The sequence below is a fragment of the Chiloscyllium plagiosum genome, unplaced genomic scaffold, assembly GCF_037043375.1.
Source record: "Chiloscyllium plagiosum isolate Xiang-an unplaced genomic scaffold, Cpla_swu_hap1 HiC_scaffold_53X, whole genome shotgun sequence".
Classification (NCBI taxonomy): domain Eukaryota; kingdom Metazoa; phylum Chordata; class Chondrichthyes; order Orectolobiformes; family Hemiscylliidae; genus Chiloscyllium; species Chiloscyllium plagiosum.
Window position 1 is genome coordinate 10,479,622 of NW_028270191.1, and position 23,089 is coordinate 10,502,710.

At 52.7% G+C, this 23,089-nt stretch overlaps 1 protein-coding gene across 1 annotated transcript in view; it reads left to right on the forward strand.

The window, feature by feature from the left end:
• The first annotated feature begins 1,986 nt into the window (after positions 1-1,986).
• The window catches only part of LOC122546787 (integrin alpha-5-like), a 249,287-nt gene continuing 228,184 nt past the window's right edge, over positions 1,987-23,089 (forward strand). Inside the window, exon 1 of the mRNA XM_087985610.1 lies at positions 1,987-2,516. Within this exon, the coding sequence (XP_087841736.1) occupies positions 2,335-2,516 (182 nt within the window). The 5' untranslated portion in view covers positions 1,987-2,334. The remainder of the gene's footprint in view (positions 2,517-23,089) is intronic.

Genomic DNA, 23,089 nt, shown 5'->3' on the forward strand with positions numbered 1-23,089 from the left:
GTGTGTTACAGTGAGGGGTGTGGGGTATATCAGTGTGTTACAGTGAGGGGTGTGGGGTGTATCAGTGTGTTACAGTGAGGGGTGTGGGGTATATCAGAGTGTGACAGTGAGGGGTGTGGGGTGTATCAGTGTGTTACAGTGAGGGGTGTGGGGTGTATCAGTGTGTTACAGTGAGGGGTGTGGGGTATATCAGTGTGTTACAGTGAGGGGTGTGGGGTATATCAGGGTGTTACAGTGAGGGGTGTGGGGTATATCAGTGTGTTACAGTGAGGGGTGTGGGGTATATCAGAGTGTGACAGTGAGGGGTGTGGGGTGTATCAGTGTGTTACAGTGAGGGGTGTGGGGTATATCAGTGTGTTACAGTGAGGGGTGTGGGGTATATCAGGGTGTTACAGTGAGGGGTGTGGGGTATATCAGTGTGTTACAGTGAGGGGTGTGGGGTATATCAGAGTGTGACAGTGAGGGGTGTGGGGTGTATCAGTGTGTTACAGTGAGGGGTGTGTGGGGTATATCAGTGTGTTACAGTGAGGGGTGTGGGGTATATCAGTGTGTTACAGTGAGGAGTGTGGGGTATATCTGTGTGTTACAGTGATTGGTGTGGGGTGTATCAGTGTGTTACAGTGAGGGGTGTGAGATATATCAGTGTGTTACAGTGAGGGGTGTGGGGTATATCAGTGTGTTACAGTGAGGGGTGTGGGGTGTATCAGTGTGTTACAGTGAGGGGTGTGGGGTATATCAGAGTGTGACAGTGAGGGGTGTGGGGTGTATCAGTGTGTTACAGTGAGGGGTGTGGGGTGTATCAGTGTGTTACAGTGAGGGGTGTGGGGTATATCAGTGTGTTACAGTGAGGGGTGTGGGGTATATCAGGGTGTTACAGTGAGGGGTGTGGGGTATATCAGTGTGTTACAGTGAGGGGTGTGGGGTATATCAGAGTGTGACAGTGAGGGGTGTGGGGTGTATCAGTGTGTTACAGTGAGGGGTGTGGGGTATATCAGTGTGTTACAGTGAGGGGTGTGGGGTATATCAGGGTGTTACAGTGAGGGGTGTGGGGTATATCAGTGTGTTACAGTGAGGGGTGTGGGGTATATCAGAGTGTGACAGTGAGGGGTGTGGGGTGTATCAGTGTGTTACAGTGAGGGGTGTGTGGGGTATATCAGTGTGTTACAGTGAGGGGTGTGGGATATATCAGTGTGTTACAGTGAGGGGTGTGGGGTATATCAGTGTGTTACAGTGAGGGGTGTGGGGTATATCAGAGTGTGACAGTGAGGGGTGTGGGGTGTATCAGTGTGTTACAGTGAGTGGTGTGGGGTATATCAGTGTGTTACAGTGAGGGGTGTGGGGTATATCAGTGTGTTACAGTGAGGGGTGTGGGGTATATCAGTGTGTTACAGTGAGGGGTGTGGGGTATATCAGTGTGTTACAGTGAGGGGTGTGGGGTATATCAGTGTGTTTCAGTGAGGGGTGTGGGGTATATCAGTGTGTTACAGTGAGGGGTGTGGGGTTGTCTCTCTGTGCAGAGACGGCTCTGGCTCCATTCCCTGTCCATCATTCTGCCCATGTTCCCCACACTGGGACCTCCAAGTCCATGGGTTGACTCCACGTGTGCTGTCGTTGAGGGAGCCGCACTGAGCCTTTCATCTGTGGCGTTCCCCGTTCTCCCTCTGGCTTGGGACGAGCGGTGCATTCTCCCAGAGAGTGAGTGAGACCGGGCACCAGTACGAGAGAGAGTTCGGTCAGAGCTCGGTTGGGGCAGGGGGTAGGTGTTGAGGAGTCAGTGTCTGGACATCCGGTTGGAGAGAGCGAGTCAGGCAAGCATTGCTGCTGAGTCTGAGAAAGCAGTGACCTCTCCTGGACGCTGTGTGTGTGTGTGTGTGTGTCAGAGGTGGAGAGAGAGACTTTGTGTGCGTTTCCTGACCAGCTCTGTCTGTGTCTCGGAGTTGCATTCTGCCCACAGTCTGTCTCCCCGTCAGTGGAGAGAGTTCAGCACCTTGTATAGAGAGAGAGAGGAGAAGCCGGTACAACGGGGATCTCTGATCATGTACATATTTGAGCAGTAGCATTCCTGAACTTTTCCAATGACTAAAGTGAAAGGCAGTTGTGGGTGTTGTAACAGACGGGGGTGGCACAATTCAAACTCAGCACAGGAGCAGCCAACTTTGTTCCACACTCTGCAAACCCCTCCTCTCCCAAATGACCTCATGTTTTCAAGAACACCCTTTTTTTCTCTCTCTCAAAATCTTCCCCTTTCAGTGAGCGCTCAGGATTTGGCGGCTGTTCCGGAGTGTGACTGTGAATGAAGGACGGAGTGTGTCACTGAGTCCGGGACTTGCAGCGATGAGCTCGGCGGCTGGGGATGGACGGCCACTGGCCGCCTTACTGCACTGCTCCCTGGCGCTGCTGCTGTGCTGTCGATCCCTCGCCTACAACCTGGATTCTCTCACTCCCATCGTGTACAGCGGACCGCAGGGCAGCTACTTCGGCTTTTCCGTGGAGTTTTATGTCCCCGACCCAGCAACGTGAGTGATTCCGGATTACAGAGAAAACTTGGTGTGGTATTTTCTTTTATTGTTCCATTTGAAAGGGCATCTTCAGACAGGGTGGGTCTGGTGGAAACTAATCCAAAGCAACAGACTTTGATTCCCTCAACTGTGCGTTTAACAAGGAGAAATTAGATTTTTTTTTCCCCAAGGTTTCCTCAGGGAATAATAACTTTTTTGTTCGTCTGTTTTTGACTGGATTTATTCGCAGTTGGAGCAAAGGTTCAGGGCATCAGCCAGAGGGGGACCACTTTCGGGGTGACTTCAGGACTTGGGGTGAGGGTGGGGTGGGACTGCAGGGGAGAGGAGCCCCGGAGCTGGAAGCTTCCTGACCGCAGGCTGGCTCTGCACGGAGCCCACTGGGGAAGGCAAAGTCCATCCCGGCCCGGACAGGGGGACCCAGAGCAGGGACCCTCTGCCGCAACTCCCATTTCCGGGCTTAGGACCCAGCCCCGCTTCCTGCTCTCTGTTATACAGGACAGGGGGATACCCCACTCTCCCCATTACTGTACAGACACCCTCCCCCATTACTGTACACAGAGACCCCTCCCCCATTACTGTACACACAGACACCTCCTCATTACTGTACACACAGACACCTCCTCATTACTGTACAGACCCCTCCCCATTACTGTACAGACCCCTCCCCATTACTGTGCAGACCACCTCCCCATTACTGTACAGACACCCTCCCCCATTACTGTACACAGAGACCCCTCCCCCATTACTGTACACACAGACACCTCCTCATTACTGTACAGATCCCTCCCCATTACTGTGCAGACCACCTCCCCATTACTGTGCAGACCCCTCCCCATTACTGTACAGACAGTCCCCTCCCCAATACTGTGCAGACCCCTCCCCATTACTGTTCAGACCCCTCCCCATTACTGTACAAACAGTCCCCTCCCCATTACTGTACAGACCCCTCCCCATTACTGTTCAGACAGACCCCTCCCCATTACTGTACAGATCTCTCTCCCCATCACTGTAATGACAGACATCTCTCCATTACTGTACAGACTCCACCACATTACTTTCCAGACAGACCCCTCCCCATTACTGTACAAACAGTCCCCTCCCCATTACTGTACAGATCCTGCCCCCATTACTGTGCAGACCCTCCCCTATTACTGTACAGATAGACCCCTCCCCATTGCTGTACAGACTCCGCCCCATTACTTTACAGACAGACTCCTCACCATTACTTTACAGACCCCTCCCCATTACTTTACAGACCCCACCCCATTAGTGTACAGACCCCTCCCCATTACTGTACAAACAGACCCCTCCCCATTACTGTACAGATCCCACCCCCATTACTGTGCAGACCGCTCCCCATTACTGTACAGACCCCTCCCCATTACTGTGCAGACCCTCCTCATTACTGTACAGACAGTCCCCTCCCCAATACTGTGCAGACCCTCACCATTACTGTACAGACCCCTCCCCATTACTGTACAGACAGTCCCCTCCCCATTACTGTACAGACCCCTTCCCATTACTGTTCAGACAGGTCCCTCCCCATTACTGTGCAGACCCTCCCCATTACTGTACAGACCCCTCCCCATTACTGTACAGACACACCCCTCCCTGATACTATACAGGCCCCTCCCCATTGCTGTACAGACCCCTCCCATTACTGCACAGACAGACCCCTCCCCATTACTGTGCAGACCCCTCCCCATTACTGTGCAGACAGACCCCTCCTCATTACTGTACAGACCCCTTCCATTACTGTACAGACAGACACCCCTCCCCAATACTATACAGACCACTGCCCATTACTGTCAGATCCTGCCCCAATTACTGTGCAGACCCTCCCCATTACTGTGCAGACCTTCCCCATTACTGTACAGACCTCTGCCCATTACTGTACAGACCCCCTCCCCATTTCTGTACAGACCCACCCCATTACTGTACAGACCCCTCCCCATTACTGTACAGACCCCTCCCCATTACTGTACAAATCCCGCCCCCATTACTGTGCAGACCCTCCCCATTGCTGTACAGGCCCCTGATCATTACTGTACAGACAGACCCCTCCCCATTACTGTACAGACCCCTGCCCATTACTGTAAAGACCCCTCGGCCATTACTGTACAGACAGACCCCTACCCATTACTGTGCAGATTCCTCCCCATTACTGTTCAGAACCCTCCCCCATTACTGTACAGATCTCTCTCCCCATCACTGTAATGACAGACATCTCTCCATTACTGTACAGACCCCGTCCCCATTACCTTACAGACCCCTCCCCATTACTGTACAGACCCCTCCCCATTACTGTACAGATCTCTCTCCCCATCACTGTAATGACAGACATCTCTCCATTACTGTACAGACTCCGTCCCCATTACCTTACAGACCCCTCCCCATTACTGTACAGACAGTCCCCTCCCCATTACTGTACAGACGCCTCCCCATTTCTGTACAGACCCTCCCCATTACTGTACAGACCCCCTCCCCATTTCTGTACAGACCCTCCCCATTACTGTACAGACCCCTCCCCATTACTGTACAGTCCCCTCCCCAATACTGTGCAGACCCTCACCATTACTGTACAGACCCCTCCCCATTACTGTACAGACAGTCCCCTCCCCATTACTGTACAGACCCCTTCCCATTACTGTTCAGACAGGTCCCTCCCCATTACTGTGCAGACCCTCACCATTACTGTACAGACCCCTCCCCATTACTGTACAGACACACCCCTCCCCAATACTATACAGGCCCCTCCCCATTGCTGTACAGACCCCTCCCATTACTGCACAGACAGACCCCTCCCCATTACTGTGCAGACCCCTCCCCATTACTGTGCAGACAGACCCCTCCTCATTACTGTACAGACCCCTTCCCATTACTGTACAGACAGACACCCCTCCCCAATACTATACAGACCACTGCCCATTACTGTCAGATCCTGCCCCAATTACTGTGCAGACCCTCCCCATTACTGTGCAGACCCTCCCCATTACTGTACAGACCCCTCCCCATTACTGTACAGACCCCCTCCCCATTTCTGTACAGACCCTCCCCATTACTGTACAGACCCCTCCCCATTACTGTACAGACCCCTCCCCATTTCTGTACAGACCCTCCCCATTACTGTACAGACCCCTCCCCATTTCTGTACAGACCCTCCCCATTACTGTACAGACCCCCTCCCCATTACTGTGCAGACCCTCCCCAATACTATACAGACCACTGCCCATTACTGTACAGACAGACACCCCTCTCCAATACTATACAGACCACTGCCCATTACTGTCAGATCCTGCCCCAATTACTGTGCAGACCCTCCCCATTACTGTGCAGACCCTCCCCATTACTGTACAGACCCCCTCCCCATTTCTGTACAGACCCTCCCCATTACTGTACAGACCCCTCCCCATTACTGTACAGACCCCTCCCCATTTCTGTACAGACCCTCCCCATTACTGTACAGACCCCTCCCCATTTCTGTACAGACCCTCCCCATTACTGTACAGACCCCCTCCCCATTCCTGTACAGACCCTCCCCATTACTGTACAGACCCCTCCCCATTTCTGTACAGACCCTCCCCATTACTGTACAGACCCCCTCCCCATTCCTGTACAGACCCTCCCCATTACTGTACAGACCCCTCCCCATTACTGTACAGACCCCTCCCCATTTCTGTACAGACCCTCCCCATTACTGTACAGACCCCTCCCCATTTCTGTACAGACCCTCCCCATTACTGTACAGACCCCCTCCCCATTCCTGTACAGACCCTCCCCATTACTGTACAGACCCCTCCCCATTACTGTACAGACCCCTCCCCATTACTGTGCAGACCCTCCCCATTACTGTACAAATCCCGCCCCCATTACTGTGCAGACCCTCCCCAATACTATACAGACCACTGCCCATTACTGTCAGATCCTGCCCCAATTACTGTGCAGACCCTCCCCATCACTGTGCAGACCCTCCCCATTACTGTACAGACCCCTCCCCATTACTGTACAGACCCGCTCCCCATTTCTGTACAGACCCTCCCCATTACTGTACAAACCCCTCCCCATTACTGTACAGACCCCTCACCATTTCTGTACAGACCCTCCCCATTACTGTACAGACCCCTCCCCATTTCTGTACAGACCCTCCCCATTACTGTACAGACCCCCTCCCCATTCCTGTACAGACCCTCCCCATTACTGTACAGACCCCTCCCCATTACTGTGCAGACCCTCCCCATTACTGTACAAATCCCACCCCCATTACTGTGCAGACCCTCCCCATTACTGTACAGGCCCCTCACCATTACTGTACAGACCGACCCCTCCCCAATACTGTACAGACCCCTGCCCATTACTGTACAGACCCCTCGGCCATTACTGTACAGACAGACCCCTACCCATTACTGTGCAGATTCCTCCCCATTACTGTTCAGAACCCTCCCCCATTACTGTACAGATCTCTCTCCCCATCACTGTAATGACAGACATCTCTCCATTACTGTACAAACTCCGTCCCCTTTACCTTACAGACCCCTCCCCATTACTGTACAGACCCCTCCCCATTACTGTACAGATCTCTCTCCCCATCACTGTAATGACAGACATCTCTCCATTACTGTACAGACCCCGTCCCCTTTACCTTACAGACCCCTCCCCATTACTGTACAGACCCCTCCCCATTACTGTACAGATCTCTCTCCCCATCACTGTAATGACAGACATCTCTCCATTACTGTACAGACTCCGTCCCCATTACCTTACAGACCCCTCCCCATTACTGTACAGACAGTCCCCTCCGCATTACTGTACAGACTCCACCACATTACTTTACAGACAGACCCCTCCCCATTACTGTACAGACGCCTCCCCATTACTTTTCAGACCCTCCCCATTACTGTACAGACAGACCCCTCCCCATTACTGTACAGATTCCGCCCCATTACTTTATAGACAGACTCCTCACCATTACTGTACAGACCTCTCCCAATTACTGTACAGACCCATCCCCATTACTGTACAGACCCATCCCCATTGCTGTACAGACCCCTCCCCATTACTGTACAGACCCATCCCCATTGCTGTACAGACCCCTCCCTATTACTGTACAGACCGTCCCTGATTACTGTACAGACAGACCCCTCCCCATTACTGTGCAGACCCCTCCCCAGTACTGTCCAGATATTCCCCTCCCCATTACTGTACAGACCCCTCCCCAATACTGTACAGACCCATCCCCATTACTGTACAGACTCATCCCCAATACTGTACAGACCCCTCCCCATTACTGTACAGACAGTCCCCTCCCCATTACTGTACAGAGCCCATCCCCATTACTGTACAGACCCCTCCACATTACTGTACAGACAGTCCCCTCCCCATTACTGTACAGAGCCCCTCCCCATTACTGTACAGACAGTACCCTCCCCATTACTGTACAGACAGTTCCCTCCCCATTACTGTACAGAGCCCCTCCCCATTACTGTACAGACAGTCCCCTCCCCATTACTGTACAGAGCCCCTCCCCATTACTGTACAGAACCCTCCACATTACTGTACAGAGCCCCTCCCCATTACTGTACAGACAGTCCCCTCCCCATTACTGTACAGACTCCACCACATTACATTACAGACAGACCCCTCCCCATTACTGTACAGACGCCTCCCCATTACTTTTCAGACCCTCCCCATTACTGTACAGACAGATCCCTCCCCATTAGTGTACAGACCCCTCCCCATTACTGTACAAACAGTCCCCTCCCCATTACTGTACAGATCCCGCCCCCATTACTGTGCAGACCCTCCCCTATTACTGTGCAGACAGACCCCTCCCCATTACTGTACAGATTCCGCCCCATTACTTTATAGACAGACTCCTCACCATTACTGTACAGACCTCTCCCAATTACTGTACAGACCCATCCCCATTACTGTACAGACCCATCCCCATTGCTGTACAGACCCCTCCCCATTACTGTACAGACCCATCCCCATTGCTGTACAGACACCTCCCTATTACTGTACAGACCGTCCCCGATTACTGTACAGACAGACCCCTCCCCATTACTGTGCAGACCCCTCCCCAGTACTGTCCAGACATTCCCCTCCCCATTACTGTACAGACCCCCCTCCCCATTACTGTATAGACCCATCCCCAATACTGTACAGACCCATCCCCATTACTGTACAGACTCATCCCCAATACTGTACAGACCCCTCCCCATTACTGTACAGACAGTCCCCTCCCCATTACTGTACAGAGCCCCTCCCCATTACTGTACAGACCCCTCCACATTACTGTACAGACAGTCCCCTCCCCATTACTGTACAGAGCCCCTCCCCATTACTGTACAGACAGTACCCTCCCCATTACTGTACAGAGCCCCTCCCCATTACTGTACAGACAGTTCCCTCCCCATTACTGTACAGAGCTCCTCCCCATTACTGTACAGACAGTCCCCTCCCCATTACTGTACAGAGCCCCTCCCCATTACTGTACAGAACCCTCCACATTACTGTACAGAGCCCCTCCCCATTACTGTACAGACAGTCCCCTCCCCATTACTGTACAGACCCCTCCCCATTACTGTACAGACAGTCCCCTATCCATTACTGTACAGACAGTCCCCTCCCCATTACTGTACTCCCCATTACTGTACAGACAGTCCCCTCCCCATTACTGTACAGAGCCCCTCCCCATTACTGTACAGACAGACTCCTCCCCATTACTGTACTGACCCCTCCCCATTACTGTACAGACAGACCCCTCCCCATTACTGTACAGAACCCTCCCCATTACTGTCCAGACAGACCCCTCCCCATTACTGTACAGAGCCCTCCCCCCTTACTGTACAGACCCCACCCCAATACTGTACAGAACACCTCCCCATTACTTTACAGACAGACCCCACCCCCATTACTGTACAGACCCCTCCCCCATTACAGTGCAGGCGCGCTCCCCATTACTGTACACACCCCTCCCCATTACTGTACAAACAGACACCCCCACCCAATGCTATACCGACTCCTCCCCATTGCTATACAGACCCCTCCCCATTACTGTACAGATCCCGGCCCCATTATTGTGCAGACCCCTCCCCATTACTGTACAGATTCCCTCCCCATTACTGTACAGACCGACGCCCTCCCCATTACTGTACAGACCCCTCCCCATTTCTGTGCAGACCCTCCCCATTACTGTACAGACCCCTCCCCATTACTGTACAGACACACCCCTTCCCAATACTGTACAGACCCTTCCCCATTACTGTACAGACCCCTCCCCATTACTGTACAGACAGTTCCCTCCCCATTACTGTACAGAGCGCCTCCCCATTACTGTACAGACAGTCCCCTCCCCATTACTGTACAGAGCCCCTCCCCATTACTGTACAGAACCCTCCACATTACTGTACAGAGCCCCTCCCCATTACTGTACAGACAGTCCCCTCCCCATTACTGTACAGAGCCCCTCCCCATTACTGTACAGACAGTCCCCTCCCCATTACTGTACAGAGCCCCTCCCCATTACTGTACAGAACCCTCCACATTACTGTACAGAGCCCCTCCCCATTACTGTACAGACAGTCCCCTCCCCATTACTGTACAGAGCCCCTCCCCATTACTGTACAGACAGTCCCCTCCCCATTACTGTACAGAGCCCCTCCCCATTACTGTACAGACAGTCCCCTCCCCATTATTGTACAGAGCCCCGCCCCATTACTGTACAGACAGTCCCCTCCCCATTACTGTACAGAGCCCCTCCCCATTACTGTACAGAGCCCCTCCCCATTACTGTACAGACAGTCCCCTCCCCATTACTGTACAGAACCCTCCCCATTACTGTACAGACAGTCCCCTCCCCATTACTGTACAGAGCCCCTCCCCATTACTGTACAGACAGTCCCCTCCCCATTACTGTACAGAACCCTCCCCATTACTGTACAGACAGTCCCCTCCCCATCACTGTACAGAGCCCTGCCCCCATTACTGTTGCAGAGCCCCTCCCCATTACTGTACAGAACCCTCACCATTACTATACAGACAGTCCTCTCCCCATTACTGTACAGACCCCTCCCCATTACTGTTCGGATCCCTCCCCCATTACTGTACAGACCCCTCCCCATTACTGTACAGACAGACCCCTCCCCATTACTGCACAGATCTCTCTCCCCATCACTGTAATGACAGACATCTCTCCATTACTGTACAGACTCCGCCCCCTTACTATACAGACAGACTGCTCCCCATTACTGTACAGACCCCTCCCCATTACTGTACAGACCCCTCCCCATTACTGTACAAATCCCGCCCCCATTACTGTGCAGACCCTCCCCATTACTGTATAGAGCCCCTCCCCATTACTGTACAAACAGTCCCCTCCCCATTACTGTGCAGACCCCTCCCCATTACTGTACAGAGCCCCTACCCATTACTGTACAGACCCCTCCCCATTACTGTTCAGATCCCTCCCCGATTACTGTACGGACAGACCCCTCCCCATGACTGTACAGATCTCTCTCCCCATCATTGTAATGACAGACATCTCTCCATTACTGTACAGAGCCCCTCCCCATTACTGTACTGACAGTCCCCTCCCCATTACTGTACAGAGCCCCGCCCCATTACTGTACAGACAGTCCCCTCCCCATTACTGTACAGAGCCCCTCCCCATTACTGTACAGAGCCCCTCCCCATTACTGTACAGACAGTCCCCTCCCCATTACTGTACAGAACCCTCCCCATTACTGTACAGACAGTCCCCTCCCCATTACTGTACAGAGCCCCTCCCCATTACTGTACAGACAGCCCCCTCCCCATTACTGTACAGACAGTCCCCTCCCCATTACTGTACAGAGCCCCTCCCCATTACTGTACAGACAGTCCCCTCCCCATTACTGTACAGAGCCCCTCCCCATTACTGTACTGACAGTCCCCTCCCCATTACTGTACAGAGCCCCGCCCCATTACTGTACAGACAGTCCCCTCCCCATTACTGTACAGAGCCCCTCCCCATTACTGTACAGAGCCCCGCCCCATTACTGTACAGACAGTCCCCTCCCCATTACTGTACAGAGCCCCTCCCCATTACTGTACAGAGCCCCTCCCCATTACTGTACAGACAGTCCCCTCCCCATTACTGTACAGAACCCTCCCCATTACTGTACAGACAGTCCCCTCCCCATTACTGTACAGAACCCTCCCCATTACTGTACAGACAGTCCCCTCCCCATCACTGTACAGAGCCCTGCCCCCATTACTGTTGCAGAGCCCCTCCCCATTACTGTACAGAACCCTCACCATTACTATACAGACAGTCCTCTCCCCATTACTGTTCAGATCCCTCCCCCATTACTGTGCAGACCCCTCCCCATTACTGTGCAGACATTCTCCTCCCCATTACTGTGCAGACCCCTCCCCATTACTGTGCAGACATTCTCCTCCCCATTACTGTACAGACCCCTCCCCATTACTGTACAGACCCCCTCCCCATTACTGTGCAGACCCCTCCCCATTACTGTACAGACCCCCTTCCCATTTCTGTTCAAACAGTCCCCTCCCCATTACTGAACAGACACCTCCCCCATTACTGTACAGACAGTCCCCTCCCCTTTACTGTACAGACCCCTCCCCATTACTGTACAGACATTCCCCTCCCCATTACTGTACAGACCCCTCCCCATTACTGTGCAGACCCCTCCTCATTACTGTACAGACAGACCCCTCCTCATTACTGTGCATACCCCTCCCCATTACTGTACAGATAGTCCCCTCCCCTTTACTGTACAGACCCCTCCCCATTACTGTTCAGACCCCTCCCCAGTACTGTCCAGACATTCCCCTCCCCATTACTGTTCAGACATTCCCCTCCCCATTACTGTACAGACCCCCCTCCCCATTACTGTACAGCCCCCCTCCCCATTACTGTACAGGCCCCCTCCCCATTACTGTACAGACATTCCCCTCCCCATTACTGTACAGACCTCTCCCCATGACTGTGCAGACCCCTCCCCATTACTGTACAGACATTCCCCTCCCCAATACTGTACAGACCCCTCCCCATTACTGTGCAGACCCCTCCCCATTACTGTACAGACATTCCCCTCCCCAGTATTGTACAGACCCCTCCCCATTACTGTGCAGACAAGTCCCTCCCCATTACTGTACAGACCCCTCTCCATTCCCGCCCCAAATACTGTGCAGACCCTCACCATTACTGTACAGAACCCTCCCCATTACTGTACAGACCCTTCCCCATTACTGTACAGACAGTCCCCTCCCCATTACTGTACAGACAGACCCCTCCCCATTACTATACAGACCCCTCCCCATTACTGTCCAGACAGACCCCTCCCCATTACTGTCCAGACCCTCCCCCATTACTGTCCAGACAGACCCCTCCACATTACTGTACAGACCCCTCCCTAATTACTATACAGACCCCTCCCCATTACTGTACAGACCCCACCCCAATACTGTACAGAACACCTCCCCATTACTTTACAGACAGACCCCACCCCCATTACTGTACAGACCCCTCCCCCATTACAGTGCAGGCGCCCTCCCCATTACTGTACACACCCCTCCCCATTACTGCACAAACAGACACCCCCACCCAATGCTATACCGACTCCTCCCCATTGCTATACAGACCGCTCCCCATTACTGTACAGATCCCGGCCCCATTATTGTGCAGACCCCTCCCCATTACTGTACAGATTCCCTCCCCATTACTGTACAGACCGACGCCCTCCCCATTACTGTACAGACACACCCCTTCCCATTACTGTACAGACCCCTCCCCTTTCTGTGCAGACCCTACCAATTACTGTACAGACCCATCCTCAATACTGTACAGACCCCTCCCCACTACTGCACAGACAGACCCCTCCCCATTACTGTACAGACCTCTCCCCATTACTGTACAGACAGTCCCCTCCCCATTACTGTACAGACCCCTCCCCATTACTGTACAGATCTCTCCCCATCACTGTAATGACAGACAGTGCTCCATTACTGTACAGGCCCCACCCCATTACTTTACAGACAGACTCCTCCCCATTACTGTACAGGCCCCACCCCATTACTTTACAGACAGACTCCTCCCCATTACTGTACAGACCCCTCCCCATTACTGTACAGACTCACCCCTCCCATTAGTGTACAGACCCCTCCCCATTACTGTACAGACAGACTCCTCCCTATTACTGCATAGACCCCTCCCCATTACTGTACAGATCCCACGCCCATTACTGTGCAGACCCTCCCCATTACTGTCCAGACAGTCCCATCCCCATTACTGTGCAGACCCCTCCCCATTACTGTACAAACCCCCTCCCCATTACTGTACAGACCTCTCCCCTTTACTGTACAGACCTCTCCCCATTACTGTACATACACCTCCCCCATTACTGTACAGACAGACGCCCTCCCCATTTCTGTGCAGACCCTCCCCATTACTGTACAGACCCCTCCCCATTACTGTACAGACACACCCCTTCCCAATACTGTACAGACCCTTCCCCATTACTGTACAGACCCCTCCCCATTTCTGTGCAGACCCTACCAATTACTGTACAGACCCATCCTCAATACTGTACAGACCCCTCCCCACTACTGCACAGACAGACCCCTCCCCATTACTGTCCAGACAGTCCCATCCCCATTACTGTGCAGACCCCTCCCCATTACTGTACAAACCCCCTCCCCATTACTGTACAGACCTCTCCCCTTTACTGTACAGACCTCTCCCCATTACTGTACATACACCTCCCCCATTACTGTACAGACAGACGCCCTCCCCATTTCTGTGCAGACCCTCCCCATTACTGTACAGACCCCTCCCCATTACTGTACAGACACACCCCTTCCCAATACTGTACAGACCCTTCCCCATTACTGTACAGACCCCTCCCCATTTCTGTGCAGACCCTACCAATTACTGTACAGACCCATCCTCAATACTGTACAGACCCCTCCCCACTACTGCACAGACAGACCCCTCCCCATTACTGTCCAGACCCTCCCCCATTACTGTCCAGACAGACCCCTCCCGATTACTGTACAGACCCCTCCCTAATTACTGTACAGACCCCTCCCCATTACTGTACAGACCCCACCCCAATACTGTACAGAACACCTCCCCATTACTTTACAGACAGACCCCACCGCCATTACTGTACAGACCCCTCCCCCATTACTGTGCAGGCACCCTCCCCATTACTGTACACACCCCTCCCCATTACTGTACAAACAGACACCCCCACCCAATGCTATACCGACTCCTCCCCATTGCTATACCGACCCCTCCCCATTACTGTACAGATCCTGGCCCCATTATTGTGCAGACCCCTCCCCATTACTGTACAGACACCCTCCCCATTACTGTACAGATTCCCTCCCCATTACTGTACAGACCGACGCCCTCCCCATTACTGTACAGACCCCTCCCCATTTCTGTGCAGACCCTCCCCATTACTGTACAGACCCCTCCCCATTACTGTACAGACACACCCCTTCCCAATACTGTACAGACCCTTCCCCATTACTGTACGGACCCCTCCCCATTACTGTTCAGACAGGTCCCTCCCCAATACTGTACAGACCCTTCCCCATTACTGTACGGTCCCCTCCCCATTTCTGTGCAGACCCTACCAATTACTGTACACACCCATCCTCAATACTGTACAGACCCCTCCCCACTACTGCACAGACAGACCCCTCCCCATTACTGTACAGACCCCTCCCCATTACTGTACAGATCTCTCCCCATCACTGTAATGGCAGACAGCGCTCCATTACTGTACAGGCCCCACCCCATTACTGTACAGACTCACCCCTCCCATTAGTGCACAGACCCCTCCCCATTACTGTACAGACAGACTCCTCCCTATTACTGCACAGACCCCTCCCCATTACTGTACAGATCCCACCCCCATTACTGTGCAGACCCTCCCCATTACTGTCCAGACAGTCCCCTCCCCATTACTGTGCAGACCCCTCCCCATTACTGTACAAACCCCCTCCCCATTACTGTACAGACCCCTTCCCCTTTACTGTACAGACCTCTCCCCATTGCTGTACATACGCCTCCCCCATTACTGTACAGACAGACCTGTCCCCATTACTGTACAGACAGACCTGTCCCCATTACTGTACATACACCTCCCCCATTACTGTACAGACAGACCTGTCCCCATTACTGTACAGAACCCCTCCCCATTACTGTGCAGCCCCTCCCCATTACAGTACAGACAGACCCCTCCCCATTACTGTACAGACAGATACCCTCCCCCATTACTGTACACACCCCCTCCCCATTATTGTACAGGTAGACCTCTCCCCATTACTGTACAGACCCCTCCCAATTACTGTACAGACCCCCTCACCCATACTGTACAGATCCATCCCCATTACTGTGCAGACCCCTCCCCATTACTGTACAGACACACCCCTCCCCAATATTATACAGACCCCTCCCCATTACTGTTCAGACAGACCCCTCCCCAATACTGTGCAGACCCCTCCCCATTACTGTACAAACAGCCCCCTCCCCATTACTGTTCAGACAAGTCCCTCCCCATTACTGTACAGACCCCTCCCCATTACCGTACAGACCCCAACCCATTACTGTACAGACACACCCCTCCCCAATATTATACAGGCCCCTCCCCATTACTGTACAGACAGTCCCCTCCCCATTACTGTTCAGACAGTTCCCTCCCCAATACTGTGCAGACCCATCCCCATTACTGTACAAACAGTCCCCTCCCCATTACTGTACAGACCCCTCACCATTACTGTTCAGACAGGTCCCTCCCCATTACTGTACAGACCCCTCCCCATTACTGTACAGATCCTGCCCCAATTACTGTGCAGACCCTCCCCATTACTGTGCAGACCCTCACTATTACTGTACAGACCCCTCCCCATTACTGTACAGACACACCCCTCCCCAATATTATACAGGCCCCTCCCCATTACTCTACAGACAGACTCCTCTCCAATACTGTACAGACCCCTCCCCATTACTATACAGACAGACTCCTCCCCATTACTGTACTGACCCCTCCCCATTACTGTACAGACAGACCCCTCCCCATTACTGTACAGAACCCTCCCCATTACTGTCCAGACAGACCCCTCCCCATTACTGTACAGACAGTCCCCATTACTGTCCAGACAGACCCCTCCCCATTACTGTACAGACCCCTCCCCCTTTACTGTACAGACCCCTCCCCATTACTGTACAGACCCCACCCCAATACTGTACAGAACACCTCCCCATTACTTTACAGACAGACCCCACTCCCATTACTGTACAGACCCCTCCCCCATTACAGTGCAGGTGCCCTCCCCATTACTGTACACACCCCTCCCCATTACTGTACAAACAGACACCCCCACCCAATGCTATACCGACTCCTCCCCATTGCTATACAGACCCCTCCCCATTACTGTACAGACACCCTCCCCATTACTGTACAGACCGACGCCCTCCCCATTACTGTACAGACCCCTCCCCATTTCTGTGCAGACCCTCCCCATTACTGTACAGACCCCTCCCCATTACTGTACAGACACACCCCTCCCCAATACTGTACAGACTCTTCCCCATTACTGTACAGACCCCTCCCCATTACTGTTCAGACAGGTCCCTCTCCATTACTGTACAGACCCCTCCCCATTACTGTACAGATCCTGCCCCAATTACTGTGCAGACCCTCCCCATTACTGTGCAGACCCTCACCATTACTGTACAGACCCCTCCCCATTACTGTACAGACACACCCCTCCCCAATATTATACAGGCCCCTCCCCATTACTGTACAGACAGACTCCTCTCCAATACTGTACAGGCCCCTCCCCATTACTGTACAGACAGACTCCTCCCCATTACTGTACAGACCCCTCCCCATTACTGTACAAATCCCCTCCCCAATATTATACAGGCCCCTCCCCATTATTGTACAGACAGACTCCTCTCCAATACTGTACAGACCCCTCCCCATTACTGTACAGACAGACTCATCCCCATTACTGTACAGACCCCTCCCCATTACTGTACACAGACTCCTCCCCATTACTGTACAGACCTCTCCCCATTACTGTACATACACCTCCCCATTACTGTACAGACAGACTCCTCCCCATTACTGTACAGACCCCTCCCCATTACTGTACACATCCCCTCCCCAATATTATACAGGCCGCTCCCCATTACTGTACAGACAGACTCCTCTCCAATACTGTACAGACCCCTCCCCATTACTGTACAGACACACCCCTCCCCAATACTGTACAGACTCTTCCCCATTACTGTACAGACCCCACCCCATTACTGTTCAGACAGGTCCCTCCCCATTACTGTACAGACCCCTCCCCATTACTGTACAGATCCTGCCCCAATTACTGTGCAGACCCTCCCCATTACTGTGCAGACCCTCACCATTACTGTACAGACCCCTCCCCATTACTGTACATACACTTTCCCATTACTGTACAGACAGACCCCTCCCCATTACTGTACCGACCCCTCCCCTTTACTGTACAGACCTCTCCCCATTACTGTACAGACAGACCCCTCCCCATTACTGTACAGAACCCTCCCCATACTGTTGAGACACACCCCTCCCCAATACTATACAGACCGCTCCCCATTACTGTACAGACCCCTCCCCATTACTGTACAGACACACACCTCCCCAATACTATACAGACCCCTCCCCATTACTGTACAGACCCCTCCCCATTACTGTACAGACACACACCTCCCCAATACTATACAGATCCCTCCCCATTACTGTACAGACAGACCCCTCCCCATTACTGTACATACCCCTCCCAATTACTGTACAGACCCCTCCCCAATACTGTTGAGACAGACTCCTCCCCATTACTGTACAGACCCCTCCCCCATTATTGTACAGACAGACCCCTCCCCATTACTGTACAGATCTCTCCCCATCACTGTAATGACAGACATCTCTCCTTTACTGTACAGACCCGTCCCCATTACTGCACAGACAGACTCCTCCCCATTACTGTACTGACCCCCTCCCCATTACTGTACAAATCCCGCCCCATTACTGTGCAGACCCTCCCCATTACTTTACAGACAGACCCCTCCCCAATACTGTACAGACAGACCTCTCCACATTACTATACAAACCCCTCCCTATTACTGTACAGACCCCCTCCCCAGTACTGTACAGATCCCTCCCCATTACTGTACATTACTGTACAGACATTCCCCTCCCCCATTACTGTACAGATGCACCCCTCCCCATTACTGTACAGACCCCTCTCCATTATTGTACAGACAGACCTCTCCCCCATTACTGTACAGACACCTCCCCCATTACTATACAGACCCCCTCATCATTACTGTACAGACAGAAACCTCCCCATTACTGTACAGATCCGCTCCTATTACTGTACAGACAGACCCCTCCCCATTACTGTACCGACCCCTCCAGATTACTGTACAGACAGACTCCTCCCCATTACTGTACAGATCCGCTCCCCATTACTGTACAGACAGACTCCTCCCCATTACTGTACAGATCCGCTCCCCATTACTGTACAGACAGACACCTTCCCCATTGCTGTACAGATCCGCTCCCCATTACTGTACAGACAGACACCTTCCCCATTACTGTACCGACCCCTCCGCATTGCTGTACAGACAGGCTCCTCCCCATTACTGTACAGACAGACACCTTCCCCATTACTGTACAGATCCGCTCCCCATTACTGTACAGACAGACACCTTCCCCATTGCTGTACAGATCCGCTCCCCATTACTGTACAGACAGACACCTTCCCCATTACTGTACCGACCCCTCCGCATTGCTGTACAGACAGGCTCCTCCCCATTACTGTACAGACAGACTCCTCCCCATTACTGTACAGACCCCCTCCCCATTACTGTACAGACAGACCCCTCCTCATTACTGTACAGACCCCTCCCCATTACTGTACACACTGACCCCTCCACATTACTGTACAGACCCCTTCCCATTACTGTACAGGCACCCTCCCCATTACTGTACAGACCCCTCCCCATTACTGTACAGACAGACCCCTCCTCATTACTGTACAGACCCCTCCCCATTACTGTACAGGCCCCCTCCCCATTACTGTACAGACCTCTCCCCATTACTGTACAGACAGACCCACTCCACTGTTACTGTACAGACCCCTCCCGGTTTCTGTGTCTATCGCTCTCTCTCTCTCCCCCTCCCTGTGCTGGCATTGACTCTGGGTCGATCTCTCTCGCTCTCTCTCTCTCTCTCTCTCTGTGCTGGCATTGACTCTGGGTCTACCTCTCTCTCTCTCTCTCTCTCTGTGCTGGCATTGACTCTGGGTCTATCTCTCTCTCTCTATATCTCTCTCTGTGCTGGCATTGACTCTGGGTCTATCTCTCTCTCTCTCTCTGTGCTGGCATTGACTCTGGGTCTATCTCTCTCTCTCTCTCTCTCTCTGCTGGCATTGACTCTGGGTTGAACTCTCTCCTCTATCTCTCTCTCTCTCTCCCTTTCTCTCTCTCTCTTTCGCTCTCTCTGTGCTGGCATTGACTCTGGGTCTATCTCTCTGTCTCTCTGTCTGTGCTGGCATTGACTCTGGGTCGATCTCTCTCTCTCTCTCTGTGCTGGCATTGACTCTGGGTTGAACTCTCTCCTCTATCTCTCTCTCTCTCTCTCCCTTTCTCTCTCTCTCTTTCGCTCTCTCTGTGCTGGCATTGACTCTGGGTCTATCTCTCTGTCTCTCTCTCTGTGCTGGCATTGACTCTGGGTCTATCTCTCTCTCTCTCTCTGTCTGTGCTGGCATTGACTCTGGGTCGATCTCTCTCTCTCTCTCTGTGCTGGCATTGACTCTGGGTTGAACTCTCTCCTCTATCTCTCTCTCTCTCTCTCCCTTTCTCTCTCTCTCTTTCGCTCTCTCTGTGCTGGCATTGACTCTGGGTCTATCTCTCTGTCTCTCTCTCTGTGCTGGCATTGACTCTGGGTCTATCTCTCTCTCTCTCTGTCTGTGCTGGCATTGACTCTGGGTCGATCTCTCTCTCTCTCTCTGTGCTGGCATTGACTCTGGGTCGATCTCTCTCCCTGTATCTTTCTCTCTCTGTTTCTCTCTGGCTCTGTCTCTCTCTCCTCTCTTTCTCTCTGTATCTCTCTCTCCCGTCTCTCCCTCTCTCTATCTGTATGTCACTCTCTCTCCTCTCTCTCTCTGTCTCTGTCTGTCTGTCACGCTCTCTCTCTCTCTCTCTCTCTCTGTGCTGGCATTGACTCTGGGTCTATCTCTCTCTCTCTGTGCTGGCATTGACTCTGAGTCTATCTCTCTCTCTCTCTGTGCTGGCATTGACTTTGGGTCTATCTCTCTCTCTCTCTCTCTCTCTCTCTCCCTCTCCCTCTGTGCTGGCATTGACTCTGAGTCTATCTCTCTCTCTCTCTCTCTCTCTGTGCTGGCATTGACTCTGGGTCTATCTCTCTCTCTCTCTCTGTGCTGGCATTGACTCTGGGTCTATCTCTCTCTCTCTCTCTCTCTGTGTGCTGGCATTGACTCTGGGTCTATCTCTCTCTCTCTCTCTCTCTCTCTCTCTGTGCTGGCATTGACTCTGAGTCTATCTTTCTCTCTCTCTGTGCTGGCATTGACTCTGGGTCGATCTCTCTCCCTGTATCTTTCTCTCTCTGTTTCTCTCTGTCTCTGTCTCTCTCTCTCTCCTCTCTCTCTCTCTGTATCTCTCTCTCCCCTCTCTCCCTCTCTCTCTCTGTATGTCACTCTCTCTCTCCTCTCTCTCTCACTCTCTCTCTCTCTGTCTCTCTGTCTGTCTCTCTCTCGCTCTCTCTCTCTCTGGTCTCCCTGACATGCTGGCTGTGTGGCCCTGGTTTGTTAACCTCTTGCCTGCTGCTGAAACTCAGCCTGTACCTGGCTTCAAATGGACCCTCTGCCAGAGTGGGCACACTGCTAACTTCCATGCCAGTCTCAGCTGAGCTGTTCAGGTCTGTCCCAGCTGGACACTGAGCCAGCCAAGCGTGCATCCCTCCGTGAGAGATCCCCTCAAACAGTGCTGCCATGCCAAGCCACCCACTGTCTGCCACATGCCAGAAATGCAGGCTGAATGCAAACAGAGTTCCCATTCAGGCAGCTCCCAGAGAAGGTGCCTTGGGTGAGGGTGGCGTGAAGCTGCAGCCAAATGCTCAAGGCTGAGATAATCCCAGAGGGGGCAGTGGTGCCAGGGCGCAGCGTGAAAGGTCAACCTTGTGACTTGTTGGCAAATCCGAAGCTGGCAGAGCCTGCCCTATTCAGTTGAGGGATTTAACCCCCTCTGGGCCACACCCTGTGGACAGATTGAACTGGCCGGGAGTGGGAGTGAGCCAGAGAGAGAGAGAGAGAGATAGACCCAGAGTCAATGCCAGCACAGAGAGAGAGAGAGAGTGAGAAATATAGACCCAGAGTCAATGCCAGCACAGAGAGAGAGAGAGACACACATAGACCCAGAGTCAATGCCAGCACAGAGAGAGAGAGATAGACCCAGAGTCAATGCCAGCACAGAGAGAGAGAGATAGACCCAGAGTCAATGCCAGCACAGAGAGAGAGAGACACACATAGACCCAGAGTCAATACCAGCACAGAGAGAGAGAGAGAGAGAGAGAGAGAGAGAGAGAGAGAGAGAGACATAGACCCAGAGTCAATGCCAACACAGAGAGAGAGAGAGAGAGAGAGAGACATAGACCCAGAGTCAATGCCAGCACAGAGAGAGAGAGAGAGAGAGACATAGACCAAGAGTCAATGCCAGCACATAGAGAGAGAGATAGATCCAGAGTCAATGCCAGCACAGAGAGAGAGAGAGAGAGAGACATAGACCCAGAGTCAATGCCAGCACAGAGAGAGAGAGAGAGAGATAGACCCAGAGTCAATGCCAGCACAGAGAGAGAGAGTGAGAGAGAGAGATAGACCCAGAGTCAATGCCAGCACAGAGAGAGAGAGAGAGAGAGAGACATAGACCCAGAGTCAATGCCAGCACAGAGAGAGAGAGAGAGAGATAGACCCAGAGTCAATGCCAGCACAGAGAGAGAGAGAGAGAGATAGACCCAGAGTCAATGCCAGCACAGCGAGAGAGAGAGAGAGAGAGACCCAGAGTCAATGCCAGCACAGAGAGAGAGAGAGAGAGAGAGAGAGAGATAGACCCAGAGTCAATGCCAGCACAGAGAGAGAGAGAGAGAGAGAGAGAGACCCAGAGTCAATGCCAGCACAGAGAGAGAGAGTGAGAGAGAGAGAGAGAGAGAGACCCAGAGTCAATGCCAGCACAGAGAGAGAGAGTGAGAGAGAGAGAGAGAGAGATAGACCCAGAGTCAATGCCAGCACAGAGAGAGAGAGTGAGAGAGAGAGAGAGAGAGATAGACCCAGAGTCAATGCCAGCACAGAGAGAGAGAGAGTGAGAGAGAGACCCAGAGTCAATGCCAGCACAGAGAGAGAGACAGAGAGAGATAGACCCAGAGTCAATGCCAGCACAGAGAGAGAGAGAGAGAGATAGACCCAGAGTCAATGCCAGCACAGAGAGAGAGAGAGAG